Below are 19,687 nucleotides of genomic sequence, written 5' to 3'. Positions count from 1 at the left end.
AACTATTTTGTGTTTATTTTGATCTGATGAAAGTTAATTGAAGGATTGATAGTTTTTTAATATTTTTTCTTATGTCAATAGTACTCATTCTATAAAATCTTAAAACGAAAATCTTTATTTTTATTTTTCATACATGTTTTTTGTCCACACGTGATCCATCAAACTCAAATCTGAAATTAGATAAAATATTACAAATTATCACATTGTAAACGACGACATTTAATGTCTGATTAAAGACGACTTTCTTTACCTGGGGGCTTCCTCTTCAAACATTGGCTCGAGTTCGTGGGGAAACAAACCACTGACTTGTCTACAATAAAGAATTTAAAGGACTGAACACTCTTGAACTCAACATTAACTAAAACGTATCAGGCGTCGAGTCAAAGACTAACTTACACTTGATGAAGAGGGTAATAGAGGCTGCTTTTGGTCAAATAAATATTAGCAAGCTTACAACAAACGCAATAATTAATAACATTGATATGTTTTCAAAAATGGTTTTACCTGGAGGCTTAGAAAATATCTGATTCAAAGGGTTTATTTTAGTTACCATATTGGAATAAAGGGATTTAAGAACAATACATCATTAGAAATATCCGTTTGATTTACAGGGTGTCCCATATGAACATGTGATTTGACTGACGACTTCTATATCATATTTGTTCCATGCGGGATTATTTGTAAACATTATTTTGTATAGTATCAACCAAGCTGTTCAAATGTTAAATATTTCCGTCAATTTAAAAGATACAAAGAAGGTAGACCTCATTTATTTTGGAAAGCTCAGACGATTTCAATCTTTTCTTGGTGCACTTTATGTCATTTATCAATTATCGGATATCAAAGATGATATTCAAGTCATCTCTTCATTCCTATGTTTATTGGGACACCCTGTATAATCTGTTAATGTAACCTTTTATATTTTCCCCAGTATGTTCTATACATGAGGATACCGCTCATCGTAACAAACAATAAAATCATTAGTTTCACTCCTAAAAAGAAGAAACTTTAAACAGTTACGAATGTAGAAAATACCGATTTTATTACAAAGGATGAGAATTCAAATTAAATGTTTGATTAAAATTCTAAATGTCATCAAACATAACCCCCTTAAAAAACAAAATTATTTGAATTTATAATACGTAACAAAAATTATTGTCTTTTATACAGTTAAACCTTAAATAAGAATTCATCAAAAGTAGTATTCTTCACTTTCTGATAATGGAATGTTGCAGATATTTAGTTTTTTGATTAAATGATTTTATGGAGCTTTTTAAAACTGTTCCCGCATATTCATGGCTATTTATATGTTTTCGCAAATACTGAGATTTACGTAAAATAGTATAAACCCATTAAAAACATGTGTGCGTAAATAAAAACTGCAGGAGTTACAAGGTCACAAAGTCATACAAGTAAATTTGACCTTCTTCTTGTGTCTAGTGGAGTCTTATGTTTAATTTTAACTAATATGATGCTGGATATCATTAAATTTTCTATTGTTATTTTTAAACAATTGTCTGGCTAAATATAATGTTCTACCTTCAACTAATTTTTCTAATAAAAAAGCAAATATTGTAAAAATATGATTCCTAAAGTTTTCGGGTAAATTACCTGGGTTTATTCTTGGGACATTCATAATCTATATATAAATTTGGCTTGTCTGTCTGTTTGGGTGGGTTTTAAAGGTTTTTAATTTTGTAAAAAAATTTAAATTCTTGAAAATCCGCGAATTTTTTTTTAAATCCGCAAAATTTGTTCTTCTTTGTTTTAAAATGTAAACAAAAAGAACATGTTCACAATTTGAATAGAAGATGGGCGCAAAGCGCCCTAAAAGCCTAGAAAGAAGGACGCGGAGCGCCTTGAATTTCTAGTACAATATATTTCTGTTAAATTACCTGGGGTTATTCTTGGAACATTCATAATACAATATATTTCTGAAAATGAATGTAATGGATTGTTTAAATGTTTACCAATTGAAACGTCAAATTAAAGAAAATTGCTTTCAATAATAATTCCTCTTTTTGAACGAAAAATAAAAATGTTTTTAATTTCTAATATGTAAAAGAATAAGTTTTCTTTTCATAAACTTGTGCGTAAAATTAAAATTAGAGTATAGCGACGAGGTCACAAGTCATAACAGTGATGTCTCATACTAGTTCACAGTGATATAATCACATCACACTTTGTTGAAGGAACTTCTTTGTAGTTCTTTAAGAATCTGGTGAAATCAAAACATAATATACGAAGAACAAAATTTGCATACATTTTGAACAATTTGTTTATTTTTAACTTTTTTTTACTGGTGATTTTTTTCTTTCTTAATTTGAATTTGACACTATTATAGTTCCTTTCCCATGCAACTTTGGCGTACTTTTGATCACATGCAAAAAGTAATGCACTTAAGTAATAGCTTAAATATGTTTGATAAATTCCGTACAAAAACCCTAGTCCCATTTACAGAATACGTTCTGGAAACCCTTTCTTCAACAGCAATAAATTGCAGTTTTACATAATCGAAAACGTACACAACTTCTTTCAATATTTGTACACCAGTCAATTTTCAATACTAATGACACGACTTTATGACATCCTACCTCCACAAGTACATATAACAAGTACCTCCACAAGAACATATAACAAGTACCTCCACAAGTACATATAACTAAAGCACCTCCACAAGTACATATAATAAAAGCTTATCTGGGAACATACTAGAACTTCAAAACACTTCTCAATAGCCTATCAGAAAGAAATCGCTAAATTTTCTCAATTCGATTGTATAAAACTTTGATATTTCAAACTTAAATTACTTAACACGACAGAAATTTTATTTTAAAACATCAAAGGTCTATCTCATTGGGTGGCAAAGATAGTGATTAAAAAATCAGAGTTTGTGGCAAAAAATCAATTATTTTTATCAAATTTACAATGACATAAACAATATCTATTTTTTATTCAAAGCATAGTTACACTTACAGTAGGGTGACACAAGAAGGGGTTACATTCTTTTTTTTTGGGCGGGGGGGCATAGGTTCTATGGGTGTCGTGGCCCAATATTAGCATTTTGTAAAAGTTTTAGGTTGATCGGAGCATTTCATCGGGTGCAAGTCATTTTTAACTTTTCGGCAAAATCTTGATTTTCGATGGAGGTCATTGATCTCCAATCCCAAATTTTCTTGGTGTAAAGTGTCGAATTGCCCCCCCGGCCTAAGAATGATAAAAATCGAGATTTTTCCCTGATACTTATACTTGCACACAAGTTAATAAAGTTAAAGCGCCATTTTTTGCATTTCAATACTAAAAGTTGACATCTCCCGAAGAACTTTTGCATGATTTTCTGATTTTCACTTTTCGTGTGTCATCATAGGCTACAGAAATAAAAATTACAAAAATGTCAGGCCTAAGAGACTCTAGGTCTTTTCTCTTTGTTTTCTCTGCCGCATATATATTTGTACACAGATTAATTGAAATAACAGATAGGACACTAGATGTCGTCTTTTTAAGATTTAGTGGTTTTTCGTTCATGATAACCCTGAGGTGAAAGCCAAAAGAAGTTACACACAGTCGGCGTAGAACAGACTCTCTCTCTGTCTTGTAATTCTATGCAGCCTGTGCGTAATTCCTTTTGGCTTATAATAAACTATGAAGGCTTTTTTACTTTTACAATCATGGATTATTTATACAGGAAAACAAAGATATTTTTATCCTTTTTGCTTGATGTAGGATCGACAGCACATATTTATAAATTGCATAATTTAAGGCCATATATATAACTGAGTAGACAGGGGATAAATTTACGGATGAAACTGTAAAGACGACCCAAAACTCCAAAAATATGACGGTTTAAAGTGTGATGTTTTATTTCTATATTTCATTAATTTTTTTGATGGTTTATTAAATAGTATAGTCGGTCAACCCGAGTAGACGTGTGTGTGTGAGCTCCCTAGATGGCTGGTTAATGGAAATTCTACCCTTTAGACAATATGTCAAACCTGTCACTCTGAACTGTTAACACAAACATAAAAAATGGCGAATCTTCTTCTTTCCCTAGTTACGCTTTTAAAGTACCGTGCTCCATCAATCAATAGTGAATATTTATCAGTGCTTGATTCATCGCTAAAACGTAAACTGTCTCCTCTTCACCATCATATATCAAGATGTACCGATCCAGCAAGATTTAGAAACATTATGAGACCAGCTCCCCATTCTTCATACAGAATTTCTGGAAGAAAACAAAGAACTTTTTGCTGTGGAGAAAAACATCATTCGAAAGGTTTTATCTCCCATCCTAATAAGACCCTCACAGAACTTCAACATCTAAAAAAAGTTTTGAGAAAGAATGCCGTTTCCAGAGCTGGCACTGATAAGGTCGACAGGAAAAAGTTCCATTCCTGTCTGAAAGCAATAAGTGAGCTTAGAAAAGTTGAAAAAAGAAGACTCCTTTTGAAAACTACCAAGAAAACACCAAGAAAAAATGTTTCACAAAAACCGTTGGGATTTTTCTAAACTAGCTGTCAAGGGATCATTACTACAGGAGAAATTGAAACCAATCTTTGACCTAGTATTTGCAAACACCTACTACCCGGAAAAATACAGCACACCCAGTAACATAGACTTGAACAGTTTAAACTGGTTTCCCTTTGTTTCAATAACCCTTTGATCTCCAAATTTTGAACCATTCAATTGTGAGCCCTACGACCAAAGCATGTAAAAAATATATTAAAAAGTGCAAATCTAAAATTCTCTCCAGGCCCTGATGGTATCCCGCATGAGATATTATTCAAATTTAATTGTCTTTACCCCATTTTAGCCACCCTGAATAATATAATAAATAGTAATAAAGGTCTACGGCATTGTGTTGCAAAGATATAGGGATTAGAAATTCTGAGTTTGTGCAAAATCCTTTGTGCAAAAACGGACTGGATTACCACCCTGTGCAACAAATGCTGCTCTACACTTGAAACCTGGCCTAGACATCACTTCAATATCCACCCTGTACAAAACAACTATGACGCAAGCATACACTAGAATAAGAATACTGGTTGATGAAACAGTTAACTGTGCCTTACAATCTACATTAGACAGGGGAAAAAATTGGCTTCGCATAAGTTCCATCACAGACTATGCAGAAAAAATGTGTCAACAAGCCACATTAGAGAACTATGGTCAAGCAGAAATGCCTGAGTGGGATGACCAAGCGTCCAAAAATCTATGCTTCAAAAAAAATGAAAACAAATGTCGGTGAAAAAGGTATCTTTTTAAAAAGAAACTTTCTGGAGAGAACATACGAAAACACTCTCTGCCTGGCAATGCTTGAAAAATCTGACATGATCTGGAAATCTTACATGTTCAATCTGAAGAAAGGTACACTGAAATTCCTACTCAACTCCTGTTTGGACACCCTCCAACACAAACTAACCTTCTACAATGGGGAACATCTGCATCAGATCTCTGTAAACTATGTTTACGGGCAGACACTGAATTGCAAGTTAGAAGACAAAAAGCTACAAACCAAATTTTGAATGGCTGCAAGGTTGCACTACACCAAAAAAGATATACTTGGAGGCACAACAATCTTATTAAATATATCACTGGATTAATTGATATTGACCGATTTTTTATGTATGCCGACATTCCGTCCCATACCCTTCCAGGGGGAGGTACTGTTGTGAACGTATAAAATGCCTTTTTTTGCTGAAAAATAGGTGAATTTTTTTATAAACATAGGTATGTATGGTAGTTAGCAGATCTTTTTCTTAAAAAAGTATCAGAATTTTTTGGAAAAATCTATAAAAAATAAAATATTAGCAAGAAATTCAACTTTAAAATTCTATAAACTGCCTCTTTATTTTTTTTATGAATTGCTTTAGCTTTTTGTTTAGGCAGTGACGGCAGTTGGAAATTGAAAAAAAAATTCTTGAATAAATTTTGATAAAAAAGTTTCAAGAAGTCGGTGGTAGTGAGGGTAGTTTGAAATTGATAAAAAAATTGAAAAAATTTTGATAAAAAAGTTTCAAGAAGTGGGTGGTAGTGAGGGTAGTTTGAAATTGATAAAAAAAATTGAATAAATTTTGATAAAAAAGTTTCAACAAGTCGGTGGTAGTGAGGGTAGTTTGAAAAAAAAAACAAATTCTTGAATAAATGTTGATATATAGATTTTAAAAAGTCGGAGGTAGTGAGGGTAGTGGGGAATTGAAAACAAAATTTGTTTTTTTTTATTTCAAACTACCCTCACTACCACCGACTTGTTGAAACTTTTTTTTCAACATTTATTCAAGAATTTTTTTTCAATTCCCCACTACCCTCACTACCTCCGACTTTTGAAAATCTATATACCAACATTTATTCAAGAATTTGTTTTTTTATTTCAAACTACCCTCACTACCACCGACTTGTTGAAACTTTTTTATCAACATTTATTCAAGATTTTTTTTTTTCATTTCCCCAGTACCCTCACTACCATCGACTTGTTGAAATGTTTTTTATCAACATTTATTCAAGATTTTTTTTTCAATATCCCAATGACTTTAAAATTTTTACCATTTAATTTAAAAATTTATACATAAATCAATACATATCTTTAGTTTTTAAAATAAAATTATTATTACTTTAACTACCTTATATTTATCTGACATAAAGCTAATGTGAAAAATAAGGCATTTTATACATACAGGGTACTGTTCCCCCAACCTCCTTGTGGCAGCACAGAAACCAGAGGCCGAATTTAAGCCGCGGTTCAAATATGGTTGGTTCCACTTAAAATCGTTATCACTGCTTCAAGATTTAAGCCGGCGCTCAATTGTAACCGGTTTTTGGCGGATTTAAGACGCGGCTCAAATTCATTTAATTCGGACACAGATGTAGTAATTATTGATAGAATGGAGAAAAAAATGGATATTTTTGAGCTTACTATTCCATTGGAAACAAATATCAAAAATGCCAACACTCAAAAAATGAACAAGCATGATTTTATCACAGATATAACAACTAGGGATGTGTCTGTTGGTAACCGCCAAAAAAGTCCTTGGAAAAAAAGTCTCCGGAAAAAAGTCCTAAAATTTCACACTAAAAAAGTTCTGTGGAAAAAAGTCCTTTTATTAAAAAGTCTCCAGAAATAAAGTCCTACCAATTCGAGACTTTATTTTCTAGGACTTTTTTTCTGGTTCCAGTATGATTTTATACAAAAAAGTCGTCTGAAAAAAGTCCTCTAACAAGTGAAAATGTATGATTCACAATTCTAGGTTTTTCTTTTCCTCGGATTTATTTTCTTCAGGACTTTTTTTCCTGGTATCTTATTTTCTGAGACTTTATTGGCAGCCCCCCACACTATTTTAGGGAAAAAAGTCCCAGGAATCCAAAACACAGGACTTTATTTCCAGTGACATTTTTTCCAAGGACTTGATAAAATTCGGACTTTTTTCAAAAGTTTTTATTTCCAGGTTTTTTTTCAGAAACTTTTTTTCCCGGGATTTTCTTACATAGATTCGTGTCTGTTTACCCTTTTGAAATCGGCTCAAGAGGATATATCTCACCATAAAATAAAGCCAATCTAAAGAAACTGCATAAGTTCTGCAAACCCAGTGTGAATTTCAAAGCAATGTGCGAAAATCTATCTAGCCTTGCAGTACTGTCATCATACTACATTTTTAGAAAACGAAAAACACTAGACCAAGAAACTCCATTTCTGAAAACCACCTCTGAATAACTAAACTTTACTCATGCTAAAAGTCTTGTATGGCATCCGTTTTTTGGCAAACCCTGCCAATCATAAAAATGTAATATCGAGAGAAAAGAGTATTAGTATAAAATTGTAAACTTTTATATTGTTTATGTAAATTTGCGCGCATTAGACAAATATAAATGATGAATAAAAAAATATTTTGATGGTTTACTAAATGATTAAGCACAGAAAAAAATGCAAGAAAAGTGGGTTAGACAAATTCCGTACAATCGTCTCTGAAGTCTCATTTTTTGTGGGTAACCCTGTAGTTGAATATTTGTAAAAACATTATCTTATAAACTCAAGGTATTATTGAGTGACAAGCTTTGACCTACAGGGTGAACCAGTAAAAATAGGAGATTGTCTTCTATTAGAAAAGGTTGTGTGGTACGCAGTATGTTAGCTTTCAAAAAAAGAAATGATCAGATTTAAATTCTTTTTAATTAATTGAAGAAAAAAACTGTAAAATCAGACGGTGGTAGGCTATTTTATCAACATAATGAAGACGACTTTTGTTTTCAATTTTGATTTATATCAAGCTTAATTTTAAACAGCATGGGTATAAAAGAGCATGGGAAAAAAGAGAAGCCGTCAGTTAAGAAAGATCTTCTTTAATTACTTGTAAACTTGTATTTCTATAAAAGCTTGTTAACAAACTAAACTTTTTAAAAAATCGTCTTCATTATAATGATATAAACGCTTACCACCGTATCTGGGTCAATTTTAAAGGAAACAAAAAATAAAGACCTTGTTTGGAGCCATCGCACATTGTTTATTTTGATATGATCACAAAGATGTTATAGCTACTGTGAACTCTGTGATCCTTTTATCCTCTTTGTTTTATCCCCACATGAACAAACTGTATAAAATGTAGATAAGGATAACTGCTAGAGTGTAAGAGATACAATTTTTGAGTACGTTTACGTTTAGATGTACGTTTGTATACTGTCAAGTTTTACGAGCTCGAATTTTATATTTATGCAGAGAGAAGAGGGGGAAGGGGAAAATAAAATCTAGGCATATTTTTTTCCCGAAATCTTTCATTTTTAGGGGTTTTTATCGCAGGATTTTTTCAAAGCAAAAGTATAACTGTCAAAATTTTGCGGTTACCTATAACAATCAAAAGTATTTGTTCATTTGGCTTTTTTAACAACTTCCTTTGTCTACGATGTATATTGTATATGTATTCGCAAAGCCAAGTACGATCAATACGATCATTCCTTTGTAAAAAGGTGGTATTTGGTATGCAACAATTTTCGTCTAATCCCGCCCCTTTTAATCGATTTAATATTTACAAAGGAATATTGACAAATATTTACAAAGGAATGCCATTTACTCTCAGACAAATAAGAATCAAAGGAAGTTTCTAATTTGTCTGAGAGTAAATGATACATTCAATGTCCGGGGTAATAATTGAACAAATCGTTGAACTACGTATAGCCGGTTCAAATCCTGAATAACCCATTCAAATCTATATGCATCTTTAACATTGAATCCGTTAAACGGTATTTGAACCGACGGTATAGATGTTGTTCAGCGGCCTAGCTTAAATTCATTCAATGCGGTCCCAGGGGAAACTACGTTTTTGCAAGGATTTGATCAGTGATCACCCCAATCCTTTTTTAGCATGCACCTTATCGCAAGTTGTTATTGTAAAAAATATCGCGAAAAAAATATTTTAAAGATGGGAAACATAACAATCCGTAGAGGGACTGTAAGCGGATTTTCAAGTGACCCTCAATGCAAAGATGACTAATTTACAGCAGTACCCTCGATTCCTGTATCTGATCAATAATGTGGAAGATATTGTCGTTTCTCAAGGTTTGAAAATGTTTATTTCTGACGATTCCAATATGTTTTCCTGCAGTAGAAATGCGCAAGTCACTTTTGTTGAAAAACCCGAGTTGAAAATAAACATTTTTCAAAATTAAAAACCTTCATATCAAAGTGATACATGATCAGACAAAGTTTTAAAGGTACCATTGTGAATCGGGCGTGGTCATCTTTCCATGGAGTGCCACTTAAAATTACGAGTACATTCCCTTTAAAATGAAAATAGTAATCATAAATAAATCATGATTAAAATCTTTACAAACGAATTTACAATTTAAATTGTTTCAGGATGTAAATTTGAACTGAATAAAAAATCACGAAATATCCTAGTTCAAAGCACGAGATGTAACCTCAATAAAGAAGTTTTATTAACTAATATACCATTGTGCTTGGATTATCATTTTTACAAGTAGGGGTATATGCAGGCAGTCTAGTAATAACTTATGATAAAAATTGTACATACAGGAGGTATAAAAATAAAAATTGGAAAGAAGGCCCCCCCTCCCTGTCTTAACAATTTTTATGACTTCTCCCCCCATTTCCCTCCCCTTTTATAGAAGTGTACCCCTGGTTTATATGTTCATGATTTCATGGTCATACCTCTAACATAGAGGGAATTAATAGCTGCAAATTAATCATTATTGCAGACTGATAATTGTGTTTCTTCTCTTGTGTCCTATATAGACGTATTTAGCTGTATAGACGTATATAGGTGTATAGACGTATATAGCTGTATAGACGTACTTCAAGCAACCCTCCAATCACAGAGTGGCATGCCTTATTCACATAAGTACCATTTAAACCAATCTCTGAGTAACAATGAAGAATTGGACGTTTTTCTATCAAAAAAAAACGTTGTGCACTGTAAATTTCCTCCCCGTATTATGCGGCAAAAATGCGCAAGTCAACAATATAGAAAACCACAATCTAATTTTTTTTTATCCGGTTCATATTACAAATAAAAACATATTTGTTCTTTTCAATATTTTAATTTAAGTTGGTGTGATATATATCTTCTTTATAATAAAACAAGACATTATAGTTCCCTCTAGCCGGCCAAACGGCTGGACCGAGTGGGCTGAAATTATTTGTGAACACTCATGGATAGCCTGGGGTGATAAGGCAAAAAAATCACTTATTTTTTCTTCGAAAGTTTTTATTTTTTTTTCAATATTAATTGAGACATATATCTTTAATTCTATGTAACAACGTTAAAGTGTTCCTATTTTTCTTCTCTTTTTTAATATCCGGTATTTTTTATAACGGGTCAAATTCGAAATGGTAAAAGAGTCGAGAACATCTCCATTAAAGTGTAAATATCCTGGACTAGAAACCAGGTGTATAGAACAGGACGGATGACAATTAGATATCTCCAGGTAGGATGTTTAGTAGGATAGGACGCAGGAGAGGTGGGAGAACCGTTATTACTTTCAACAGTTACAGTTTTCTGTTAGTTACTCTTTCAAAACAGATACAACATTTTAAATTCTGAATAGATTTGGGTGAAAATTAAAGTTATTATTCTTTATAGCTTGATTTATTAGCTGATACATCGAAAACAGTTAATTGTGTCTCATTTTCACATAAGATTAAAAACATGAAGGCATCTTGGCTCCGAAAACAAATATCTTGGCTTTCTTACAAGGCAAGATTCGGAGGGATTGAAGGCAAATGTGGAGGAGGTATTGGAGGGAAAGGACGGGGATTGGTTTTATTGTTTGCCTGTATCTTAGCTAGCGTAATCAGGAATTATAATTTTACTGAAGGAGAGAATACTGTATCTGGAGTTTGGAGAAACGATGGAAAACTAAGGTATTGAGAATATTATTTTAAAAGCCCTATAAACAGGGGTTCGGTATTCGGGGAGGGTACCGTTAAAAGTTGAAAACATTTAATATTGTACTGTAATACGTGGAAGACATGTAATACTGTACCGTTAAAAGTTGAAACCATTTAATATTGTCTGTAATACGTGGAAGACATGCAAGTACCGTTAGATGTGAAAGACATGTGAACTGTACCCTTGAAAATTAAAAGCATGTAAAACTGTACTGTAAACAGCAAGATAAATATAAAAATGTAATTTTAAAAGTGGGTAACATGTATTACATTACCTTTAGACTTGGAAAAAAATGAATACTGTAAAATGCTATTCTTGAAGATTTCCCCCTACCCCTGAAATAAGTTATATGCCTATTTCTTTCCTTTAAGATAAAGCAAAATTATCCTCAACAGATTTTGACTTTATCAAATTTGATTCTTGGCTGAAAAGTAATGACTAAGATAAATCCATGAGAGAAAAATCTCCAAGTTTAATCCTAAATCTCACGTACACAAAACAATGCTTATCAAATCTTACTTAAAAATTCTTCCAAATATAGAAACTGTATAAAAGATTACAATTTTCCTGAGTAAAACTGTTTTTAAGGTTTAGAGGATCTGTACCAAACCCTGGGATCCAACCATTAGATCTCACAGGTAGGGATAAAAATAATCTCCCTTTTCTATATATATTCTTGGCTTGTCTGTCTGGGTGTTTGTATCCATTAAACGTCAAAACGGCTGAACCGATTTTGTGTGGGACCTCAAGTGACCCCAGGGAAGGATTATGAATGATCAGAATTTAAAGAAATTTGTGTTTAAACGTTTTTAATTTTTGTAAATTTTGAAAATGCTCGAAATCCGCAAACTTTTTTGTTTTTGTTTTATACTGTACAAAGAGAAGATACTCAGAGATAAAGCCACAATTAAAAGTTAAAATAGAAGATAGGCGCGAAGCGACCTAAAAGCCTAGTAATCTAAATAAGAAAAGGCTTGAAATAACCTATGTTTTATCTAAGGAGCTGTGAATGTTATTTCGAATGATTCTTCATTTATAGAGTGGCAAGGTAGATTCACAAAGGTTCACTCTTAACCTTAGTCTGATAAATGACGGAGCTATCCCAGTTTTTCTATTACAAAATTAAATATTTTCAATTGCTGTCTTCTATAAAGGTGACTTGCGGATTTTTGTATTTATTTATCATTGTTTATATAATGTGAATCTGGCATGTCCTTCTTCAAATGGAGGGTCACTTGAAATCACGTTAACAGTCCCTTACGGTCAATTCTGTAATTTAATAAAAAAAACTTTAAAAGGTTGCTCCAACCATGTCTAGCTGACTCCGCCAGGGTTGGGACGGATTTGCTCATTGTCTCAGAGATACAGGGAGACCAGACAGCAACATTTTCTAAAGGTATAGAGTAAATTTGACAATTTGACACAAGCCTTCTGAACAATATGTTCACATTATTGTTAGGACCTTTTTACAAACTTTTTGCAATATGGTGGCGTAAAAACATTGGATATTTCAAAGGAATTGAGTCTTTGCCACAAACTCTGATTTTCTAATCACTATATTCTTGGAACCAAATGTTGTAGACCTTAGATATTTCAAACTATGAATTCTGTTAGCTCAAATAATCTGAGTTTGAAATATCAAAGGTTTAGAACATCGAGTTCTAAAGCTATTGAGGTTTAAATATTTGATTTTGTTCCAAAGACTCAATTCCTTTATTTAGACTGTTTGATCTAAGGGAATTTATAGTGTGATATACCAAGGGTTATCCACAACAGGTTGCAAAGATATATGGATTAGTAAATTTCAGTTTGTGGCAAAAATTCAGATCTTTCATGACTCTTTTTTTACAAATCTTTTTTGAAAAACATGTGTTAACTCAAGTTTTGATCTTAAATAGTGAAATCAGAGCGTGTAGCAAAAACTTAGTTCCTTTCTTGGCAGAAAACAACAACGCTCTAATCCCAAAATATTTTCCATCAGAATTCTTAGACCTTTGATATTTCAAACTTTGAACTCTGTTAGATCAGATCATTCAAAGTTTGAAATATCAAAGTTTTGCACCATAAATTGGGATTAGAAAATTTGAGTTTGTGGCCAGAATTTAAGAAAGTTATTAAAGTTTACTAATTTAATATTTGTTTCACCTACTATACCATATAACTAATATCAGTCAATAAACAATTATCATTTAAACAAAATATTTCTTGATTCTAACACTCAATATTTCTCTCTCAGAAAGAGAAACTTAAACTTTGAATTTACTTATCTTTTTTATAATTTTTTTTTTCTGTGAAATTTAAATCTACAAAAAATGTATAACGCGGATTATATTGTACAGGTACTGTTTGTTTTGATACTCTGGGTATCACTAATATCACTGGAACCTGGAGACAGGGGAACCCCGGAGGACTGGTTAAGATATTCTACTCCAATGGTTCCAGGTTGAAAGGAATGATGCGAGGGGGAGCTCTACATGGTTTAGTTAAAACATTTAGGTAAGGCAACAATAAATTTAATATATTCAAAGTATGATTTAGTTTTGGGAAATGTACAGCTTTAAAATTTATTATCTTCAAAATATGGTTTAGTTTTGGGACAAGTACAGCTTTATAATTTGTTATCTTCAAAGTATGGTTTAGTATGGGACATGTACAGCTTTAAAATTTATTATCTTCAAAGTATGGTTTAGTATGGGACATGTACAGCTTTAAAATTTATTATCTTCAAAGCATGGTTTAGTTTGGGACATGTACAGCTTTAAAATTTATTATCTTCAAAGTATGGTTTAGTATGGGACATGTACAGCTTTAACATTTATTATCTTCAAAGTATGGTTTAGTTGTATGGTTTAGTATGAGACATGTACAGCTTTAAAATTTATTATCTTCAAAGTATGGTTTAGTATGAGACATGTACAGCTTTAAAATTTATTATCTACAAAGTATGGTTTAGTATGAGAAATGTACAGCTTTAAAATTTATTATCTTCAAAGTATGGTTTAGTATGGGACACGTACAGCTTTAAAATTTATTATCTTCAAAGCATGGTTTAGTATGAGACATGTACAGCTTTAAAATTTATTATCTTCAAAGTATGGTTTAGTATGGGAAACGTACAGCTTTAAAATTTATTATCTTCAAAGTATGGTTTAGTATGGGACACGTACAGCTTTAAAATTTATTATCTTCAAAGTATGGTTTAGTTTGGGATAAGTACAGCTTTATAATTTGTTATCTTCAAAGTATGGCTTAGTATGGGACATGTACAGCTTTAAAATTTATTATCTTCAAAGTATGGTTTAGTTTTGGGACAAGTACAGCTTTAAAATTTATTATCTTCAAAGTATGGTTTAGTTTGGGACATTTACAGCTTTAAAATTTATTATCTTCAAAGTATGGTTTAGTATGAGACATGTACAGCTTTAAAATTTATTATCTTCAAAGTATGGTTTAGTATGAGACATGTACAGCTTTAAAATTTATTATCTACAAAGTATGGTTTAGTATGAGAAATGTACAGCTTTAAAATTTATTATCTTCAAAGTATGGTTTAGTATGGGACATGTACAGCTTTAAAATTTATTATCTTCAAAGCATGGTTTAGTTTGGGACATGTACAGCTTTAAAATTTATTATCTTCAAAGTATGGTTTAGTATGGGACATGTACAGCTTTAACATTTATTATCTTCAAAGTATGGTTGACATGTACAGCTTTAAAATTTATTATCTTCAAAGTATGGTTTAGTATGGGACATGTACAGCTTTAAAATTTATTATCTTCAAAGAATGGTTTAGTATGGGACATGTACAGCTTTAAAATTTATTATCTTCAAAGTATGGTTTAGTTTTAGGACATGTACAGCTTTAAAATTTATTATCGGGTCGAAAGTCATATTTCTTCCTTTTTCCTTTTTATTTACAAATACTAGGATTAGGAATATATTGAATTTCTCCTCCCAATTGTTTCTTTAAAAATTGCACAGTCAGCCTGAATAACATTACAAAAGGTTTTGTCTTGCATCAGAATAAAGTATCTGGGGTCTTTGCGACAAACTAAAATTTCATAATCCTTATATCTTTGCAACATGATCGTGTAAACCTTTGATATTTCTAACAGAATTATTTTTTTTGAAATATCAAAAGACTACGACAGTAGGTTGAAAAGATATAGATGATTCAGATGATACATTGCTCCTCAACCCATGTTTACTTCAGATGTAAATACGATTCCTGTAATATAAATGATGAGGACGTATCTCCGACCTACCTGGATTCTCTTCTAGTATATCACCAAGGACGGATATCTAGGGATTCTTTCTCCTGGTGGTTTCTGGTGGGTGGAGGAGCTCTAGTCTGTCAGAGCAATAGTCTAGGACAGGTAGGACTAGAGGAGAATAGGAGAGGACATTGAGAAATTGAGGAGTACAGGAGAGGACTGGTAGGACTAGGGGAGTATAGAAGAGGAAAGATAGGACTAGAGAAGTATAGGAGAACAGGTAGGACTAAAGTTGTATTTCTAGGCAGATTGATATAGTTGTGAATATTTAAATTCTTTATTTCTAGGTGGATGGATATAGTTTTGGATTTTTTTATTCTATATTCATAGGCAGACGGATCTGGTTGTGTATATTTATATTTTACATTTCTAGGCAGATGGATCTGGTTGTGGATATTTATGTCTTTTATTTCTAGGCAGATGGATCTGGTTGTGTATATTTATATCTTTGTTGACTTTAAAAGTCAATATAATAAAATAAAAGAGATCTAAATGGATATTTCTAACATTTATTTAATAAAAACGAAAGTTTTGAAATAGTTTCCCAAGTGGGGTTAAAATTGGTTGGTTAAAAATGAATAAAGAAACTATAAATTGACAAACATCAGTAGCAACTTCATGTGAGCTATGTAGAACTTCATGTTGGTAGTGCAGATCAACTAGAACTGTAACAACAGGTTTCTGCTTTCTCTAGGCTCTCGTAGGATATATAATCCCCAACAATATTTCCAGGTTCGATTAGTAAACTCTTTAGAGTTGAGATTATCCTCTTGTGGAGGAGAGTGGGTGAGTATCCTCTTGTGGAGGAGAGTGGGTGAGTATCCTCTTGTGGAGGAGAGTGGGTGAGTATCCTCTTGTGGAGGAGAGTTAGAACTCTTGGAACATTTTGATGGGCTGGATGTAGGCAGGCATCGTCTGCTGCTGCTTAAGTATCTATATTAACAACATGAAGGAGCCAGGGTAGCTCTCTGAGACTGAGTTGTGATCATCTCAAGTGTTTTCGGCTGACTGAGTACCGGGAGGTGTAGAGGGGTGAGGAGCGAGGGTTACATGTGTGCTTCATTGCGGAAATGGATCCTGTGTATACACACATCTTGAGAATAAACATCGGCATTTGAGTTGGTACAATCGTCTTCCTTATAGTTCGAATTTGTGTTAACAATCTTATATTTCTAGGCAGATGAATCTGGTTGTGTATATTTATGTTTTTTTATTTCTAGGCAGATGGATCTGGTTGTGTATATTTATATCTTATATTTCTAGGCAGATGGATCTGGTTGTGTATATTTATATCTTATATTTCTAGGCAGATGGATCTGGTTGTGTATATTTATATTTTATATTTCTAGGCAGATGGATCTGGTTGTGTATGTTTATGTCTTTTATTTCTAGGCAGATGGATCTGGTTGTGTATATTTATATCTTATATTTCTAGGCAGATGGATCTGGTTGTGTATATTTATATTTTATATTTCTAGGCAGATGGATCTGGTTGTGTATGTTTATGTCTTTTATTTCTGGGCAGATGGATCTGGTTGTGTATATTTATATCTTATATTTCTAGGCAGATGGATCTGGTTGTGGATATTTATATCTTATATTTCTAGGCAGATGGATCTGGCTGTGGATATCTGTATCCTGATCTAAGAGTAGGACTAGCTGGTGAGTGGAGAGAAGGAAGGATGGTTTCAGCATCTCCTGCAACTATAAGCAGTCTATCTCTGGAGTCAGGTACAAATCTAGATCAATCGTTTAAGAAAAAAATACCTAGCTTAAGATGTAGTTGAACTGGAATGAGCAAGACCAGTCTGACAAGAAATAGCTGAAATCCTGACTTAAGATGTAGTTGAACTGGAATGCGCAGGACCAGTCTGACAAGAAATGGCTGAAATCATGGCTTAAGATGTAGTTGAACTGGAATGAGCAGGACCAGTCTGACAAGAAATAGCTGAAATCCTGGCTTAAGATGTAGTTGAACTGGAATGAGCAGGACCAGTCTGACAACAAATAGCCTAAATCCTGACTTAAGATGTAGTTGAACTGGAATGAGCAGGACCATTCTGACAAGAAATGGCTGAAATCCTTGCTTAATATGTAGTTGAACTGGAATGAGCAGGACCAGTCTGAAAAGAAATAGCTTAAATCCTGGCTTAAGATGTAGTTGAACTGGAATGAGCAGGACCAGTCTGACAAGAAATGGCTGAAATCCTTGAACTGGAATGAGCAGGACCAGTCTGACAAGAAATGGCTGAAATCCTGGCTTAAGATGTAGTTGAACTGGAATGAGCAGGACCAGTCTGACAAGAAATGGCTGAAATCCTGGCTTAAGATGTAGTTGAACTGGAATGAGCAGGACCAGTCTGACAAGAAATAGCTTAAATCCTGGCTTAAGATGTAGTTGAACTGGAATGAGCAGGACCGGTCTGACAACAAATAGCCTAAATCATGGCTTAAGATGTAGTTGAACTGGAATGAGCAGGACCAGTCTGACAAGAAATGGCTGAAATATTTTATGCGTTAAAAACCTTTAAAAATATTTAAAGAAAAGCATTATTAGCGCATAACAAATTTTTTTTTCTGTTGTATTCTTTTCATAGGTGAATACTTTTTGGATTTCAAGATTTAAATAATTCTCTTTGTCTGCCTGAAACCTGCCTGTGTTCTAGGTTTGATGAGAGTTGAATTCCTGATTAAATCTCCGAACCTAGTTTACACTGAAGATATCTCAACTAGGACGAATATATCCACGCAACCTCTACTCCAGGATCCCTATGAGGTTAGCTTTAATCTTCTTATCTAACATAAATTGTTATAAAAGAGTCCCACTATGTATAACCCAGGATTCTCACTATATATAACCAGGAGTCCCACTATGTATAACCCAGGATTCTCACTATATATAACCAGAAGTCCCACTATAGATATATATAACCAGGAGAACCACTATATATAAGCAGTAGTCCTGATATATAAAACCAGGAGTCCCACTATATATAAACAGTAGTCCTGATATATAAAACCAGGAGTCCCACTTCATATAAACAGTAGTCCTGATATATATAACCAGGAGTCCCACTATATAAACAGTAGTCCTGATATATAACCAGGAGTCCCACTATATATAAACAGTAGTCCTGATATATAAAACCAGGAGTCCCAATATATATAAACAGTAGTCCTGATATATAAAACCAGGAGTCCCACTATATATAACCAGAAATCCCACTATATATAACCAGGAGTCCCACTATAACCAGGAATCCCACTTATATATAACAGAACAACATTTGTTTTATCCCGCTTATCTTTCAATAACACTTTATATATATCAAAGGTTTCTTTTTATTCCCCGTTTGACTCTACTCTTTTTAAACTAAAAAACCTGTAAGGAAGTCCGCCTTAGGGAACTAATAGATTATGATCTTACATTCTTTCTTTCGTAAACAGTTAACACTTAGATAATGATATAATCTCAAAAATGCTTTTAAAAATTTATTAAGTTTTTTACTGGTATTAGTTTTATCAAGCATGTTGTTTATAACCCAATGTAAATATAACAAGTTTCAACTTTCTAAAGTAATTCTTTAAATTTTTAAGATGGAGACAGTTTACGTTGCAGATTCTATAATACAGGGAGCAGGTTAGTAAACAGCGGTACAACCGTACAAGAAAAAATTATTCTGAAAAATCGCTTTCTGTAAAAAAATGTGACGTGTGCAACCATTCTACAAGTAAAACACGTGACGTGTGCAACCATTTTACAAGTAAAAAACGTGACGTGTGCAACCATTCCACAAGTAAAAAACGTGACGTGTGCAACCATTCTGCAAGTAAAAAACGTGACGTGTGGAACCGTTCCACATGTAAAACGTTACGTGTGCAGCCATTCTAAAAGTAAAAAACGTGACATGTGCAATCATTTTACAAGTAAAAAACATGACGTGTGCAACCATTCCACAAGTAAAACGTGACGTGTGCAACCATTCTACAAGTGAAACGTGACGTGTGCAACCATTC

The 19,687-nt window shown here is 32.9% G+C and overlaps 1 protein-coding gene and 1 long non-coding RNA gene across 2 annotated transcripts; one reads left to right on the top strand and one right to left on the bottom strand.

The window, feature by feature from the left end:
• On the bottom strand, window positions 1-1,936 carry LOC111716543 (uncharacterized). Its single transcript, XR_002768523.1, has 4 exons — window positions 1,896-1,936; window positions 914-992; window positions 251-310; window positions 1-170 (listed from the first exon to the last, which is right to left on the bottom strand). It is a non-coding gene; the product is annotated as an uncharacterized LOC111716543 (long non-coding RNA).
• A 9,214-nt stretch (window positions 1,937-11,150) lies between these two features.
• Window positions 11,151-19,310, top strand: LOC111716541 (histone-lysine N-methyltransferase SETD7-like; the record flags this gene model as incomplete). The annotated part of the gene is made up of 8 exons (XM_023492029.1): window positions 11,151-11,291; window positions 11,988-12,031; window positions 12,692-12,789; window positions 13,733-13,889; window positions 15,610-15,772; window positions 17,278-17,401; window positions 18,337-18,446; window positions 19,268-19,310. Coding segments are annotated over exons 1-8 (880 nt in total), but the record flags the coding sequence as incomplete, so codon positions are not given.
• Window positions 19,311-19,687: the final 377 nt, after the last annotated feature.

This window comes from Eurytemora carolleeae, unplaced genomic scaffold, assembly GCF_000591075.1.
Source record: "Eurytemora carolleeae unplaced genomic scaffold, Eaff_2.0 scaffold2106, whole genome shotgun sequence".
Taxonomy (NCBI): domain Eukaryota; kingdom Metazoa; phylum Arthropoda; class Copepoda; order Calanoida; family Temoridae; genus Eurytemora; species Eurytemora carolleeae.
Note: the sequence above shows the minus strand (reverse complement) of the source record. Positions and strands in the feature narration are given on the sequence as shown.